A 19,585-nucleotide genomic window follows, 5' to 3' on the forward strand; every position below is an offset into this window, starting at 1 on the left:
ATGGCAAAGATGCTTCAGACTCAACTTCCATCGTGAATTGAATACTAGGATGTTTTCCATTCAGGTGGGACATGAAGAGATCTTACCATGTGGCCAAATGACAAAGGTGTCATCATTGTACCGTAACCAGCAGGTGGGTTTGAGATATGATGAGGACAGGGCTGCTGTGCCGAAATGTTCAATGAAAATATCAGCTATTACGAGAGAGAGGGGGGATCCCATTGGGGAACCTTTGATTTGACGATAGAAATGTTTTTGGAATAAAAAGTATGTATTAGACATGCAATATTTTATAAGAGATTTTTAGTGAGAGAGTTTTATAAGTGTGTTTTGGGGGATTTGATGTTTAGAGTCCAAGATAAAAATGGTTTCATCGATGGGAATGTTGGTGAACAAAAAAACAATGCCAAAACTAACTAGTATATCGGAGGGTGAAATAGAAACGTTTTTTAGAAGATCAATAAAATGAAAAGAGTTTGTGACAAAGGAAGAAGCTTTCTCGGCAAATGGTTGTAAGGATAAAGCGAGATGTTTAGCCAATTTCTGAGTAGGGTAGTTGTATGCACTGACAATGGGCATTAGGGGACATTGGACTTATGGATTTTTGGAGATAAGAGATTTTTTGATGTCTGAAGGTAGAGTAGACTTATTTATAATGGATTTGGTGATATAGTTATATATATATATATATATATATATATATATATATGTATATATATATATATATATATATATATATATATATATATATAATTTGCGGTCAATGCATCAACGTTTTCCTTTGAACTTGTGATTCCATCCACTAATTTGTGCGAGAGGTTCTATATTATTAAAATTAGATGCTACAGTAACACACGTTCCATTCTACAAAAAGTATGTCTCCATTCATATCAAATCCAATATCATTTGATCCATGAGCTTATTTTCCAAAAGTTTTTATGTCTTGTATAGGACATTTCGCTAATCTATTTTGCCGCAAGGTTCTTGGTACTCGGTATTCACATTTTTCTATATGAAATAATAAATCTTTGCTGGTAAATAAATTATTAAAAAATACTCAGTTACTGCAAGTTCAGAAATGCAATCTAATGTATTAAGTATTATACTCTTGATCTTAAGATCAAATATTCTCGATCATTTTTGGCGATTGTCTTACTATCAGTATAAAAGTCAGAATTATAACAGTATCCACTACTTCCACAAAAACCCAAAAAATTGAGTTATGTCCATATGATTTCACAATCGGTTTTTTTTATATTTATTATTTTTTATATTTGTTAAAATATTAGTTACTGCGGAATAAATTCTAAATATGATAAAATATAAAACTGTTTATGCAAGTCGCAATAAACACATGTATAATTAAAAAAATGCAACGACTTGTGCATAGATTCACATTCAACTGTATACTGAAATACTGCACATTTTGATAAGGCTACATACCAGTGTCCTATTTACAGATCAGCAAAATTAAACTTATATTGACGATTTAGCAATTTATATTTCTGACTTTTTTAAATATAGTTTATAATAAACATTAATAACAAAAATAATGAAATTAAAGATAAAAAAGGGCTTATATGAAACTTTTATTATTAAATGTGTAAATCTAAACGAGGTCATCAAATTTGTTCGATGTTTATAATTATTTTTATTAAAAGGATATTAAAAAATCTATGGAAAATTTTTCCTTACATTTAAACAAATTTTAAGGGTTAAAAAAAATATATTTAAGTGATCTACTATAAAAAGGACGCTGACCTATAATGCGTTAAGAGCTTTCCTATTGTATGAAATATTGGTTTTGTAAATAATCAAGTAATCAAACAGATTTTCTATTAATTTTTCAATTAAAATTAACCACTAGCGTTCGATATACTTGCGTCATCATTATCGTATCACCGTTATTCTCTTTGAATTTATTTCTATGTCGGATCGGCATTCATAATACCATTTTTCGTAAGGTTTTATCTTGGCTCATGTCAATATTAATTGCCTTTACATGCATGTCTTATTTAACCATCGCTCACCAGCCCTTATTGGGTTTTCATATTCTACTTCTATCGTTAAAGTCACCGATTCTTCGTATTGCATGTTTATCATTCCTATCCATTTTAACTATATTTCCACATGCTTGTATCAATTTTTTAAACTTAGCCTTCTTCTGGTATATTCATTCTTAATATTATCCTCTTTTCTCACTTCACTTATCGATCTAAGATTCTTTCGTTGTTCCTCTTTGATTTTAAATACCCAGCGTACGGTACCGTATTTAGCAGTCCTTATAATAGAATTTACCTTTGAGTTTCATTGAAATTTTTCTGACCACTTGCTTACTTTCATTGTATCCATCTTACCCTAACTCTACTGTATGAATTTCCATAAATTTCTTGATTGCTTTGTAATATCGATCCGAAATATATAAATAATCATTATCATCGTGCTATAGCCCTTAAAGGACCTCGACTTTCTTAAGTTTTCTGATCTGTCCCTTGCTTGAACTTTTCAGTTAGCAACAGCGATCTCCTATGCATGCTGTGTTACTCCGTCTATCCGTTCAGCTTTGGTATACCCCGTTTTCTCATTCCCACTTGTTGCGCTGTTAGGATTTTGTTTATCATGGTCGATTCCGGTGCTCAGAATACATGTGCTGCCCACTGCAGACGGTTTTGCTTGATTATATTGGTAATATATTTTCCACTAAACTTATGCTTGTAGATATTCTGCAGTTCAAAGTTATATCTCCACCATATTCCGTTTTCACATACCGCTCCGAATATCTTGCTCAGTACCTTTGTTTCAAAAAGTAATAGAGGGGATTCATCTGTTTTTGTTAGGGTCGATGCCTCTGATCCATATGTAAAAACATGGACATATTTTATGTAATCCTATTTGTTCTGCCGTTACTACTAGCTCGGTTAGGATTTCACTGGCTCTCGCCCTGGTTCTTGTTTGATGTCAACGTCGAAGCGTAAATATAGTTCCCCTGCTATCGAAATTAGCGCCTCGTAAGACTTTTTCTAAGGCTTTAATGTTACAAATCTGACACGCCAACGTGTCTCTGCCTTAACTCCCTATATATTTTAAATGGGGTTGATGAGTTATTCTGAATTTTTACTGCTGACAGCATTTGTATATTATAAGCATATGAGTTTTATTTGTATTCCTAACTCATTCATAGCATTAAATCTAAAGAGATAAAACTACTATTTTTTAAAATTATTTTACCATTTAAAGTTACGGCCTTATTGGTAGTAGTAACACCCTCTGCAAAGGAACGTTTTAGATACTCATTTGTTCTACTAAACTTTAAATATATTTTTCAGGAGTTTGACTTCACTATTGAAGTTTGTGTTCTACTTTCCTTTTAGTATTTCTTAATTTGTTTTTTACTTTAATTATAACAAATAAGAATTAAGTACTGAGCAATCTTAGTTTCACATGAAATTTATCAGCTTATCCCACATCTCTCTTAACGCTAGTTTTTACTCCAGCGTACATATCTCTCACTTCACATACTCACTGGAAACTCCTTTTTTAATAATTGCCCATTACCAAATCTCTTGAGAAATCATATTATTTGCTTTCCTTAAGATCAACGAAAGAATCAACGGATTTTTGCCTTCCTTTTTATATTTTCAGATATCGAGGCATATAGTGAAAATGTCATGTGCTATCTTTCTTGCATTAATCACCATCATACTACCGCCTTATATTAGAGCTTCTACCTTCCCTTGTCTATTTTGCCAGTTCGTCCTATCCAGTTGCCTAACACTAACCGTTGCCAGTTTGCTGCACCTATTTTTTTAGCATCATCATCTCCACCATTTTTCCCTGTAACTTATGGCCTACCTACTACTTTATCTACTAAACTTTAGTCTATTTTTCATTTGCTCTGACATACGTATTCATTTAGAAGGGTTGCTCTGCTGTGATCTTGCTAGATGTCCTACCCAACGTAGTCTTCCCATTTTATGAGAGATATTACGTCTTTACCTCCAGATATCTGTTTGTATTTGTGGTACATTTTAGTAGTATTGAGTACTTGTACCTCTTTCTCTAAATACTAGGGATGGGAAAAACCTACCTAAAAAATACTAGGTTTTCGGTTAAAACCGGTTTTTTTACTTCGCAATAACCGGTTTTATCGGTTGTTTTTTGTCCCGGTTATAACCGGTTTTTAATTTTTAAAGTAAAAACCGGTTATTAGGTTTTTACGGTGATTAGGATTAGGTTAGGTATTATTTTGGATCCCAATCATAATTATTATTCTCAAGTAATTATTCCAAACAAAACTATAATTCAAATTTTATTTTGTTTTATAAATACAGAAGCAAACTTGTAACCTATTGGATTAAAAAAACCGACAACCGGTTTTTGCAAAAACCGGTTTTTGGCCGGTTATAACCGCCAGGATGTCACCGAATATTTCTCTTGGACCAATTATTATTAATTACTTAACCAGACCTAAAACCACTTTGATATTCCCCAAGCTCCCAATTCCTTTCCATTCCATATTGCCATTTGTTACAAGCTCTTATTATTGATTTTTCATTCAAATATGAGCAAGAGGTTTTCATCTTTCTTAGAGATCGTTCATGTTTCTAATCCATATGTTAGTACTGACAGTATAAGGGTTTTCTATCTTGTTATTTTTGTTTTCTGATTTAAGTTTCTACTTTTTATGTGCTTACGTAGCCTATAATAATTTCTGCCTAAGTATTTGGCAGAGGGGGACCGGGACGCCGTCGTATCTCGTGGTTGAAAAATCTTCGACAATGGTTTGGGATGACCTCAGCGGGGCTGTTTCGCAGAGCAGTCAACAAAACCTTGATAGCCTTGATGATCGCCCCGGACCGGATAAGACACTGAAGAAGAAGAAGTAGCCCAAAATATGTACCACGTTTGCTGGAATTATTCTTCGTTGGGTTTCTTCCGTTATGGGGTTATCATAAGTCATATCTGTTTATAATTTACTTTCTCCCAAATTTGGAACCTAAGGAACGCCAAGATCGCCAAGTATACAAGAAAGTTTTTCATTCACCCAGTTTAACAATTTGTCATGTTCTTTCGTACCGTACCTTAATTTCTCCAGTAGAAAGTTTTAAATAATTTGTAACCATGATGGTAATGGTCGACATAAAACGAAAAGCTTTAAAAATTTTAATTTTGTTTTTTTTTTAATTGAATTTATTCATGTTGTTCATTTCATATTTAACTTTTATTATATTATACGTCATATAACATGTTGTGCATTTTCATATTTAACTAATATGATATAATTTATATGTATCGCGGGAATAAACATATCTATGTGTATGCTATCGGGCGACTGACAAATCATCGGTCCAGAGAACCTTGCGTAAGATCGTTGGTTTCAATACGGATTATCTATTTACATTATGAATTTGTTTTTTACTAGTCTCCATTTATCTCTATTTTTCGTTTGCCTTCTCCTCGGTGGCCTCTCGCGAGTCCCAAAAGAGGTGAAGCAAATCCTGTCTGGTCTAACCTAACCTAACTTAATCTAATCTTTCGTGAACTATTCTAAGGTTACCAATTCGTACACCAATTTCCCATTTTTTTATTTTCGTTTCTAACTTATCCAACTACAACCTCTCATCTAATTCCAATACCTACTCAAAATGCCACAGGCGTTAGTAAAACAGGCTTGACCAAATGGTTACTTCTTAAATATAAAGTTAATTATCGTTTCCTTTACACTTGCAAATTTGTCGATGATGTCGTTATAAAATGATATGTATGGAAATTTTTGATAAGTTTGAAAGTCTATCTTTGGTCATTGTATTGTGCAGGTACGTTTTTTTTTTGAGGTACGAAAAATTCCCTTCTACTGTGACACTTGTGAATGGAATGATAACAATTAAGCACGTTAATTTATAAGATTCTTTGAAAATTGGACTAGTTTCATTCGAGGTTTTTAGAAGATTATTTCTGCTTTCGTTCCTATATACCTACTGATTGTCGTTATATATCTGCTGCAACTCATTCTTCAGCCATTGCAAATCAGTAAAAAAATCTAACATTTTTAAATTGTTAAGTGCATCTACAGGGAATTCTTTGGTATATTTGTACCTTTTAATATTCATTTACTGTATAAAAGGAATCTTTTCAAGATTTATTTCAAGGTTATTTGTTGATTCAGAGTATCTAGAATAAAATGCCTTATAACTATCGAAAACTTCTTCTTGTGTGGCTCTTATTCGTTTGCGTTCATTACCATTTTAAGTATTCTTCTTAACTAAGTTTGCCGCTTAGCAGGGTGTACGTATTTGATATCTGGCCAGTTCAAAAGTTTATATTGAAAGATTTCTTTCTGTAGCACTTCAAATAATATATCCTTATGGCCAAAGATATCATTTAAAATGACCACCAAGAGGAAAAACTCAAAATTCTCTAATCTACCCAAAAAGCCATCGCTTTATGTCATTTTGGATGGTTTTTGATTTACCTACAAACATAGGTGCTATTTTCTGTAATGTTCCTGAATATCTGCAGGAGGTATAAATATAAAGACTTCCAAAAGTACTTTCAAATTCACAAGGTTGCTAGCAGTGGCTTCTTTGTGAAACCAGTTTTGTTCAATTGTGCCCTTCCACTTTCCCATTTAAGTGACGAGACATTTTAAGTGGGAGGTCTCAAGTTGTTTAAAAAATCCTTCTTATAACAAGAATCATTTTAAACTATTTTTATTTCAATACTTATAAAAGTCTCGGAAATACAATATTCAATTAAATTGAATCAATAACAATTTGACATTCAACGGAATCAATTGCTGTACATGGAAGCCAGCGAAAAATAAGAAGTGACGTGATCTGAAATCGTGACGTTGCTATAGCGATCAAGCTAATGACGCGCTGAGGTGGCCAACCCAATTCAAATCACGTGTAATAAAAGCTTTTGACTTGTAGGTAAGTGGAAAATAGAATAAGGTACCCCAGAAAGGCTTCATTAAAAATAAAGGTATAAAGAAAAAATTGCGTTCTGCCAAATTTTAGCTGGTGAAGTCCCGTTTTACTCTCGTCATAGGACGAGCCGCCACTGCTCCACATTCAACCTGCAGTTTGATTAATAGAATTAATATAAGTTCTCCAAAGATCAATGCTTTTGTCTCGTCTTCCATTTGCAAAGCTCTCATTATTTTGTCTTAGAGCGTCTATTCTTTTCTTTCTTTCAATGACATTTTAGCTTTTATCTTTTTATTTCTTTGAATTTCCTTTAATTTAAGGTTTAAGTGCTATATGTCTATGTCTGGAACTGGCCGAAACATCTATTTAATATCAAGACAAAAAAAATAACGAAAACTTAATTAATATTCTATTTGTGTAGTATTACTCAAAATAACTGCAGTCTCTTTTCCATACTAAAGGTTTATATGTTAAGGCTAAAACTGTTCCGCAAAATATTTTCAATATATCTTAAAAAGATACTATGATCTTTTTTAATTGGCTTATTACTATTAAACACCTACATCATTGAAAAAATGTAGTGGTGTTTCATCATTACGCTTTTACATTTCCTATTTTTTTATGGTGGTAAATTGCTTTATTTGTATTTAATTTATATTCTTCAAAATCTTACACGTCACCACAGTAAAAATTTGCCTGGTCTATAAAAACACGGCGGTCATTAGACTAGAAGAAGTACTGCTTTGGAATTTTTTAGACATCACGCAAGCATTTAATAAAGCTTAGACACCCATCAGCATCATTATTATCTTTACTTTTATCCCTATACGGGGTAGACTTCTCTAATTACACTTCACACTAAGTATTTATCTTGGGTAAATAATTGCTTTTCTAAGCTTATTTGTCACTATATATTGGCTTAAGACTTATAATATTTTAGAAGGAAGTATTATCAACTTAATTGAGAAAAGTGTTTTCATTGGGGGAATGGTCTGTGAGATCTTGGGCTATGAAGGCAGAAGAAGGTATAAGTTCCAGTACAGACTTAGAAGTTGCCTCGAAACCAAAACGCAACGATATTTTTGAGGACAGAAGTTTTTTAAAATTATTTTTAACTGAGCTAAATAAACTTCCATTCCACTATTGTCGGAAAACTACAGATAGATTGTATCTGGAACAAATATTTCAGTTATGGGTTGAACAAGATTTACGGGAAACAGTGCAAAGATCAAAATCATAAAGTACTTTCTTTAAAGCTGTTCAAGAACGTGGCAAACCAGATGAAAATTTCTTTGTTTCAGCCTCGCAAAGATAAATGCGATATTTGTTTTATGTATAAAAATGGCAATTTCGAACAAGAAAATTACGAAAAACATATTTTAAAGAAAAATTTGGCAAGATCTGAAAAAGAACAAGACAAGGAAAAAGCATTAAAAGGAGAACGGCATTTAATAACTATGGATGTTCAAGCAGTGAAGTTGTCGCCACAAATACCTGCAAGCTCACTTTATTATAAGACTAAATTGTGTTGTCACAACTTTAGATTTACATATTGTATAACTCGGTAACAAAACAACTTGTTTGCTATTGGTTTAATCGGACAGAAGCTGAAGGCCAAGCTTCAACCTATGCCTCTTTTTTGCCTAGAGGAAGAATTTTTGAACAAAGATAAATTACCTATAATTATTATATTCGGACGGCAGTACTTCCCTAAATAGAAATTCAATACTTTCTAATGCCCTACTCTACCTAGCTGACAAATATAAGGTATTTATTGTTCTACAATTGCTTGAAAAGGGTCATACGAAAGTGTATAAGACCTTCAAGAACAAGTAATTCAGATTACCTAGTTACGGATATTCGTGCGATTAAGTACAAAGATGGTAAAATTTCATAGTGGACTTTTGTGATGAGTTTCAGGAAATACCAATCCGGCCTGATAAAGTTGACTTGGCAAAGATAATAATAGAGCGAACGCAAACACATGAGCCATAAGAAAGATCAGATGCATCACAGAAACTATAAAGTTCAACAAGGAGAGAATCATTAAACTTTACATTACGAGGTACCTCGAGATCATTTAATTAAAGCAGTTGCTCGTGAAAGGATAGTTATTAAGTATGAATTTGTAAAGGTGCCGATTGATATTACGGTATCAACCTTGCTTTTGTTAAATAAACTTCGTTTTGTTTTCCACCTCCATAATCCATAACTCCATAATAAACAACTCCAAAAAGGGGAACTAGTAACAGAAAATAATTCGAAAGAAGCGATATATAAGTTAAATGGACAACGGTGATAGTAGAGAGACAAAATATATTATAAAATTGATGAGTGTAATAAAAAACAAAAAGTGAGATTAGTACACCACAAAGCTAGCATTGACTACCAACTCACCAAAACTGTAACAAACCTGATTGAGACGTTCCCTTTGTATACAGAAAGTCGGATTAAATAGAATATATTTAACAAAAACATTTACAGAACAAAATAGAACGGCTAATTAATTTAAAGGCCTATATTGAAATTATAGAGGGTCAGGATTAATAGGAATGATTTCTCTGAACCATTGATGTGGAAATAACTCCTTTCGCAGTCCTGCTGCTTGCAAAAAATAGGAAACAGACTTACTAAGAGAAGTGCTAAGAGAAATAAGAAAAAATAGAGAATATAAAGAAGAGATAATATAATTAAAAAGTCAGAGCTGAAAATAAAAGAGAAAGTAGAAAATACAAAGAAACGTCTAAATGAGGTGGAAAATAGACTGAAAAGGCTTAAAAAGGAATAAAAAATAAACAATATTGTAATAACTGGGTTAAAGATTGATACAGATAAATAAAAAATAAAAGAAAATATGACAAATTATATAAAAATACAACTAAACGAGGAAGTAATTGTAGAAAGAGCAATGAAACTAGGGTATAAAACTTGTTTGCCACAAATAAGAGATCACGTGGAAAAATATAGAAATTTGCAAAAAATAGTCAGCTGAAAAATTTAAAGAGGGGAAAGGTATTTCTGAATGACGATTTAACAACAAAAAAAAAGGAAATAAAAAATGACATAACTAAAAAATGTAAAAGAAAAATGGTTGAAGGTAAAGAAATAGAACTAGTAGAGGATTTTGAGGCAGCAAAATTAAGTATACTAGCAATATTAGACCCTAAGAAAAAAACAAGGAATAGTAAATTTATTATATAGTGAATTACCATAAGACAGAAGAGCAGCTGCAGAGTAGGTAGCAGTGTAGGATATCAGCACTCCCCTGGAACATAGTTATAGACACCCTATTTGACCAACTCAGCAGCAACGGGTTCTACACAATAGCCTATTTAGATAATATTTAGATAATAAAGCGGTAAGTTTGAGAACATACTATGTGAGAGATTACAAGTACTCTCCGACTTATATAAACATGGTGCAAAAAACACTCACGATCTATAAATCCTAAGAAGACAGAAATGGTCCTATTCACCAGTAAAAAAAGGAAATCACGGGCTTAATATCCCCAAGGATTTGCCTTAATCGCCTTTATCTACACTACTGTCATTAGGCCAATGCTAACTTACGGAGCTATTAGCGGCGATAAACAAACTCCAAATCGGAGGATGGCTCCAAAATCGAAGAAAGATCAGGATACGGGATATACTTTAGATCGCTAAACCTAAGAATAAAGTGGGGTTTGGGCAAAAGTACCAGCGTAGTTAAACAGAACTGGCTGGTATCTCCATAGCTGCAAAAAAGATGACCCAAAAAGGTATAACCGTAAAAACTATAATAATCTACACAGATAGCAGACAAGCGTTATTAACCTTAAATAGACCAGGTGTCACATCAGGGTTAGTAATGGAGTGTCACGGGTCACTAACTCAAGCTTCCGAGGGTAATAACGTCATCCTTAGGTAAGTTAAAGGACACAAAAGTAATAAAGGCAACCGCATTGCTGACCAATTAGCTAGCAAGGCAGCAGGCCTAAGATTCTTATGAACTGGGGATCTTTTTGGTTGGTCAACTACAGTTGACGGTTGGTCACGTTGACAGTTGATTTTTTAACTGGTCATTGTCAACCAAGCAAACACCTTCACACACTTGAGCTAGTAGACACACCTCTATGCAGGAAGTGTGAACGAGAAGACGAAACTGTAGGGCATGTTCTATTTGAATGTCCGAAGTTATCGTTAATACGAGAGTACGCGTTCGGCGAGCCCTGGCCTAGGTATTTTCACATAGGGGAGATGTCCCACGGTGACTTCTCAATCATGCTAGAAATGGCAGGATGGACAATGAGATAAGGACGACAGCTGCCTAGGGAAATGCAAAATGGGTCAATTATGGCCTAAATGCTTTAAGACTTAATTCGTCCTCCCTACTCTAAAGATACAGATACATCCCGGTCAGTGTTAAAGACGAACAAGGATTGGTATTCTTCTTTCGAAGGAAGTTTGGTCGTTTGGTATCACGTTACTATTTTTATCTTGTAACAAAAGATACCGTCCATGACGAACCCATTTACCAAGATGTATAGGAAACATTACTTCGATAGAGGGAGCACATGCTAGAGTCCAACGAGTAAAAGTAAGCCATGCCAAAGCTATAATACCGCCAACTGGATTGGAGTAATATCCGAAATATGGTGGAGGAATTTGTTAAAAATACCGAAGTCCAGGTACTAGTCTTTTGCAACCCGCATAGTTACCGGTGCGGAGCAAAAACCGTTCTCCTTGCCAATTTTATACAACTTTAGGACATCGCGAGAAGCGGTGTCTTGATGATAAAATTCAGTTTTTTTAGAAAGAATATTTCGAAAATGATTTTACTATAAACAAAGGAAATTAAATTGTAGAATGTCAGTCGATAAAATAAATTTGTAGGGTTAAGTAAATAAATGTTATGAATTAATTGCGTTTTTACTGTTAGTGTTAGAAGACTGTAAATAAAGTAAAATAAGTGTTAGAAAACTGTAAATAAATTACAATAAACATTATAATTGTAAATAATTCAGATTTCTTTGATCAGCGGTGTAGAATTTAAAATTTATTTTAATTCATTTTTAGGTCTTTTATACCAATCAATACTTGATCTTCAAAAGTTTGACAGTGTAGAACCTTTACCATTGGATACAGAAGTACACGAGTATGGTCCTCCTAAAATATCACCTAGTGTTTCTTCAGATTCCTCGTTTGTTCACTATCACCTTCAACAAGCTGTATCACAACCGTCTTTACATTATACCAGTTGGTTAGGAACTCAAGAAGCAAAATCTACTAGTCATATTTTTGGCTTACAAGGTAACAGAACCATTCAGTTTAAATTTTATACTTTAAAAACTATTTTAATTGTTAACTTTTGGCCAAAATTTGGAAATTAAGGAAAAGAAAGGAAATTAAGAAAAAAGGGAAAAATTTGTATGTTTATGTTTATGATATAAATTTAAATGGCACTGGAATCGCCCATTTATAACCTAAGACTCCATAAATATCAACAAACTGTAAATGACATAACTGACAATTATTTTCTTATCTCCAACTATATTTGTGGAAAGCCTTGTTTTTGTATCCATTCATAATGTTGCTTGCATATCATCATACGTTTTTTATTGCCAGTTAATGTATCTTTGTGTCTTCTCCGAATTTTTTCGCGATGGGGTGTTTTGGTCTATTTCCTGTTTTGTCCTTCCTGTCTCCGATCAAGATAAATTCACATTGAGTTACCAACTACTAATAGTACGTTGCTTAGTTTGCCCTCATATAGATCTTTTTTACTACTACTCTTATCATTGTTTAGTGACTGTGCTGTAGAAGATAAGTCCTTTGTCTCTTTCATATGTGTTGATTTTACTGTACATATAAATAATCCAACTCAATCTATTTAACTCTTATTTTCTATTTCATTTTGGTAATAACTTAATCGATTTTGATATTTTTAAGTTCTTTTATAATCTCTTCTATTTTAACTCAAATTCCTTGGGCGTTTTAGATTGCAATTTTTATTAAACTTTTTTACTATCTTAGTAATATCTGTCAAATGTTTAAGAATAATAACTGAGATTTACGGTAATCCAATTAAGAATACAATTATGTTCAAACGAAGAGAACCATGTAATGTATTATCAAGGTATTTTCCCCTCTAGATAAGTAATTCCCTCTCTTTTGCTTTGCTAGTTTTGATAGAATAACAAGAAAAGCATAATTAATTACAATTATAAGAAAAACAAAACAACAACAATTAAATGGATTATATATTGATACTTCAAAAATAGCTGGCAGAAAGGATAAAATGATAATTAAAGAGCTTTGTATTTGATCAATTTAAAGACGTTTAAAGACGTTTAAAGAATTGTATTTACAGTTACCCGTCATAAACTCGAAATTTATATGTATACAGAAGACCACCTATTTTACCTAGAAAACAAATATCAATCCTACAAAATACACATAAATTTTCTTAGAACATTGCTGGGTGTGAACTATAAAAATCTTGGGTAAGCTATTAACTGCTTAAATAAATATACGCTTAGCCTGTTCGCATCAGTGGCTGCTGTAGACAATTTTATAAATTTCCTAAAAATTTTTGAGTAGTTTGTTTCATTATTTTAATGTCGATTTTAATAATTTTATGGAGTATAACTACTAACAGTAGGATTATCACTCAATATGATTTTATAACCGACAAAATATTCGGCGTGTTTGTTGTTAAAAGGTTAAAGATAAAAATATATTACCTAAGGGCAAATTTAATACTATTAGCTGTAGCTAACTAATGTAATTATACATAAGCATCATAAGAAAATATGAAAATGATGAAAATTTCAAATATTTAGGACCAAGAATAACTGATTTAATTTCCATTCAATTTGAGAAGAAGAAACTAAACAAAGCCGATAATAGAGCGTCTTATTGAGGAATGATCACCTTTCAATAAGCGAAAAAACAAAAAAAAAACGAATACTAACGCCTGTTGTCTTTTATAAAACCCTGACTGGCAATATCTACACCCTGATGCACATCATTATTCTGCACAATTAAATTCTGAAATCAAAACAATCTCAAGATTTAAAATAATGACAGATGAGGACCATAAAAACGAGAAAATGCACAAAGTTAAAACAGTTAAAAAAACGTCTAAAAAAAACCAATTGGAAAAATGATCCTGCTCTATATAGAGAGCCCGACAAATAAAATCAGCAGAGTTCTAAGAAAAAACAAAATAGAGTCTGGATTTAACTTCGACAGGAAAATCTCAACAATATTATCACCCGCCAAAAAAAAAATGAAAAGTCGAAAAGTATACAAGATACTCTTTGAGAACTGCAACAAATTGTACATCGTACATACCAACCAAAGAATACAGGGAAGACGAGAAGAACATCGACATGTCATCGAAAGAAAAGAGATGACCTCATCTTTAGATAACATATCATAAACACAGGACATAAAACAAACTTAAATGAAACAGCGATTCTAGCCAACATTGACAATAGGAACAAATGTGTAATTAGAGAAGCAATAGAAATTGAAAACCATCCAAAACATTTAAATATAAGAGATGATACCTAGCGACTCTCAACCGCATGGAAACTAATTCTGCAAAAAAAATCGTCCAATCGCACAACTAAAGACACACAACCGATCACAAGAGGCGCAGCAACATCTTTAAGTACTGCACACAACAGCCTAAAAATGTCCTGTCGAGGTGACGATATATATATATATATATATATATATATATATATATATATATATATATATATATATATATATATATATATATATATATATCTTTAAGGAATATGACTGTTTAATTTAATATAAAAAAAGTGCACTCGTAAGAGAATGGGATGTTTTCGGTCAAAGAGTTATCTTTAGTGCTACTTTATCTATTTATTGAAGACGTTTCGCCCACTGTTCAATGAGCATCATCAGTTCTAAAAGAGTGTTATTAGCGATACATCTAATATACAAAACAATTAAGTAAATGATCTTACCTTTAAAAGATCTGTAGCATTAAAATGTTATTATTGTGAAGAAACATTAAAAATTAATCTACTAAATACATCAGCAAAAACACAGAAACACAGAACGCCGGAAGATTCCCAATTTAAATTTTAAATTATAAAATCTATCAAAAAATGTAATTGTCAATTTTGAAATGTTATATTAACAACGACACGGCTAGGGTTCTTGATATGATCATAACAGTATGATCATGACAGTTTATTACAAATTATCTGCGATACATATTCTACTTAAAAATACAGATGGGCAAGTAAAGTCTTGCTTGATACAGAAATGTAAGGCATTAAGTCCTTGAGGTCTTGAATTTTTTTATCTGGTAGTGGAATTCTCTGATTGGTTAGTGGGATTGGCGTAACCTTGCGGGGATTACTGCTTGATGCAAGCCCAGACAGTTGAGCTGAACGTTTATCCCATGTTGCTTTCTTTCTGGATAATTCCATTACCTTAAAAAAATCTCAATCAAAAGAAGTTTTATAAGAAACTTTTGAAAGTGTGATAATGTACCCATCTTATGTGAAGCCAGGAAATATTTTCATTGTCATTCTTTAGTTTGCAATGCACGTAGTGAGTTTTTAGAATTTGTGACAAATTCAGGAAATCTTTTTGTTCCATTTCTATAAATTAAATAGAATGATTTCTCGGAACCATTCTAATTAATTTCGCCCAGTCTCTGGGTACTTCTATTTTGACAGTTGTACATTTCTTGACTTTTTAAATAGCTGTATGGATCATATCCGCTTCTTGATGAGTATGCCCCGGTTCAAGAAATTTATGATTAATAACAAGATTCCTTTTATTTCTGTTAAAATCTTCTAACAAAAGAGACAACATAACAGCAACATAAATATTTCTTGTTTGTCCTGAACAGCAGTCACCGTACATGTTAATTTTATTAATATTTGCCGGTAAGGATTTGTAATAAGGATATATTACCTCAAATAGTATGCTATTACTTGTCCCCCTCTAGCGCCTATTGATTCATCGCAAACGTAACAAACGGCATGTTTATTTTTATTTATGCAACTGTAGACAGTGAGATTTAAAGTCCATAATGATCTTTTTTAAAATAAAATATTGTTTTGAAGCATGGGTGTAGCTAAGCATTTTTCTAAATGACATGACACAAAGATAAGATCGGGAGATTCCCTGAGTCCTCTATTGTTCAACCTGATTATGGATGAAATAATAAAAGTAAGAACTAAAAAAGGATATAAAATGGGAGAAAAACAATTTAAAATAATCTGCATGCAGACGATGCAATACTACTCTCTCAAAGTGAAGAGGATTTACAACATATTCTGCACTAATTTTATATAACCGCCAGAAAATTTAACATGTTAATTTCCTCAAAAAAGACAAAATGCATGGTTATAACAGCAAATTTACTAAAATGTAAATTGGAGCTGGAAGGTCAGAAAAAAGAACTAGGCATAACTAGAATAAATATCTAGGGATCACATTATCTAGCAACGGAAAGCTCGAAACTGAAGGGATAGATCAAGTGAATAGAGCAAACAGAGCAAAATAGGTAAGAAATAGAAAAGTAGTATGGGACGATCATATAAGCCGAATGACAACAAATAGAGTAGTAAAGACGACAAGAGACAGTTCCCCAATAGGAAAACGATCAGTAGGAAGACCACAAAAACGATGGAACGACAACTTACTGGAGGCACATTGAAAAGCAGACAGAGTCATGTCTATATCAAAAGAAGAAGAAGAAATGACAAAAATGTAACACTTTTAGAATTACAGCTTCAGAATTTATCTTTTTTTTTTCTCCCTGTATGCTCGATCTGATATGGCAAGATGCTGGGTACAATTCTCTTTATGAATTGCTTGTTCTTGCAAATCAGAAGTTGTACCAATTAATAAATTATACCGATCGCACTTTGCACAAGTATCATTAGGAGGAGGGTGAAATGACAGGTTAAATTATACCGAACTTAATTTAATCACAAAAATAACTTTAAATCAATGGCAAAAACTAAATCACATCGAACACTTTATCTTCAAATTTGACATAGAGACTACACAAATCTCAAATATAAAATAACCCTTAAGCAAACGTTGCGATGTTACCGGTGCAAAAATCATACATTTAAACAAGAAGTGACTGTTACAAACTAGGCAGTTCTGACATTAAAAATTTAAATCTTAATAATGCCTATATTGACTTGCATTGACTTGAATGCATTTATTGTACAAATTTTCAGTTTAAACAGAAAACCTATGTGTACATAGGTATTTCTAGTACTAATTTTAAACGAGATTTTGAGAGATAGGTATTTCTTCATTTTATGAAAATGTGATTTATAATTGACTTAAAATTGACAAAACACACAATAAAATTAACTTTTTCAGTTTTTCATTCAGCAAATATCTTAATAATCTTAATTACAGACGCCAAATTTTAATCAGATGTTCAAATTTAATCTCAGAGTTTCTTTTTGAATGATAAAATACCTTTGCCTAATAATAATGTAAAAACATACAACAAGAGCAGGAGGAAATAAAAGAAATACCAACATGTTCGACACAATTAAAATATATTAATAAAATACAAATTTTATTACACATATAAATATCACTCCGTCTCTGTTCTGATAATTAAAAAACTACTCAGCCAAAAAAAAATTCGCTTTACTAAATGACCTATACTACCTTACATAGCTTATACAAACAAACAACTTTATAAATTTAATTATTTTCTGTTCCGTTTGAAAACTTTATATTCCTGTAATATTGTTCTCAAATTTTAATAAACCGATTCACTCTTAGTTTCTCTTTAATTCTAAAATTGACCCGGATACTCTCTTGTCAATTCGCTAGGTAAACTCTCTTCTTGATCTGCTCCCAAAAATGAATCTCGATCTCACGTCCTAACCAAAACTCTTATCACCTTTTGGATACTAAATTCTCCTAGCCTGAACTTCTCTCGATGCAATGATAATTTATTGAAACTTGTAAATGCTGTTAACATTAACTTCTGCAGTGCTACCATTCAGCATACATGGAATTGCCACTGCTACTACTGTTTTAAACACTTTCGAAAACAAAAACTACTTTTTAATTCTTACCATTTAATTTTCTGTTACCGTTCAAAATCACCGGCATTCAATCTCTTTTTTCTTCAGATGTTATTCCTTTTGCGACCAGGAACAAATAGCTTTTTCTCTGCTTTCAAAATTACATCAAACATACTTCTCCCCCCTCTCAAATTTCAACTAATGATCTTTTAGTATTACAAACAAACACAGAGTTCCTCATTTTGTTAAACGCCATTTTTTTTATAATAACTGTATATGTAATTGTTTGGAAAACTCACCTTACAATTACAGTAACCTATATTTTTAGCAATTTTGCGAAATCAATAATTACTGATGAAGTAGTAAAATTTTAGAGTAAGGATATTTGAATCATCAATTTGTAGGTTGAATTAGCAATAATTCAATTGTATTGTTTCAAGAACAAAATATGATTGAAATGTCATATGTTGGTAGTTTAGATTTCTGTCCTAGGTGGCGCTAGGAGTTATCGTCCCGGACAAATTTAATTTGCGTGACGTGTCATCCTAGCCTTTTATATAGTAAGATGTGGGTTAATGAAATTTTATAACTGCTTATTACCGAATTTTTACTATTTTTTTTTTAATAACACCACACATTTAAGTTCGTTAAAATTTGAAAAATCTTAATTTTTTCTTTAAAAATTATATTTAATGATTTTAGTAACTTTGAAAATGTGTTAATTAAATATAAAATAGAATTTACTCATCATTTACATTTTCATTATTATTTTGTATTTTTACACTTTTAGTGATTTATCACTTACTATAACTTTTGTGGCCACTTGATGATGATGATGATTTTTAATATTAAGCATAATTTTAAAATAATAATAATAAAATTTTAATATTAAGCATATTAAGTAAAACTTTCAAAATGTATTGTAAAATTAATTGATAAATAATTAAACATGCTATGCTAATCAGTGCTAAATTTTTTTATAGTATAGTATAACTATACTAGTTTGGTATAATATAACTGTGGTAAAATTTTGATTCTTAAATCTTTGATTATTCTATACAATAGCTTACTCTTTAACAACAATGAAATATTTTACTTTTGTTATAATAATATTTTTTTATATCCCAATATACGATATATCTGCATCGACACTGGCACGTATTTATAGAGTCACATTTTTTTAACATCTTCAGAAAACAGGTGTTTCCTGAACTGACCAGTTTAAAGTTGCTAATCATTAAAACACCAAACAGAAGCATACCGTAGAGAACGATTTGGGCTCAATTAGAATAGTATATGTGTAAATCTTAATTTAATGTTCCATAAACAAAAGAGAGATACCCAGAAAATGGCTCCGATCTTGCTAAAAGCTACCCGAAAAAAAATATCGGATACTTCGAATACAACCGAAATAACTAATGATCATTATTAGAAAGTGTTTGCTCTCATTGTTTATTACTATACAGGGCAATCTGTGAATTTGGACTGAAATTTCTATTCATTATAACTTAAAAAAACGGCAAGTTCGATGTGTCCCATGTTTTGGCGTTATAGTACTAGACTTGAACCTTGAAAATACGAATACCCTAAAAAAAATTATTGCTAAAATCAA

General features: G+C 31.8%; 1 protein-coding gene across 1 annotated transcript in view; it reads left to right on the forward strand.

Moving 5' to 3' along the window:
* The window catches only part of LOC140438278 (uncharacterized), a 74,875-nt gene that overhangs the window by 13,611 nt on the left and 41,679 nt on the right, over positions 1-19,585 (forward strand). The window contains exon 2 of the mRNA XM_072527973.1: positions 11,984-12,217. Within this exon, the coding sequence (XP_072384074.1) occupies positions 11,984-12,217 (234 nt within the window). The remainder of the gene's footprint in view (positions 1-11,983; positions 12,218-19,585) is intronic.

Source organism: Diabrotica undecimpunctata, chromosome 4, assembly GCF_040954645.1.
Source record: "Diabrotica undecimpunctata isolate CICGRU chromosome 4, icDiaUnde3, whole genome shotgun sequence".
Classification (NCBI taxonomy): Eukaryota; Metazoa; Arthropoda; class Insecta; order Coleoptera; family Chrysomelidae; genus Diabrotica; species Diabrotica undecimpunctata.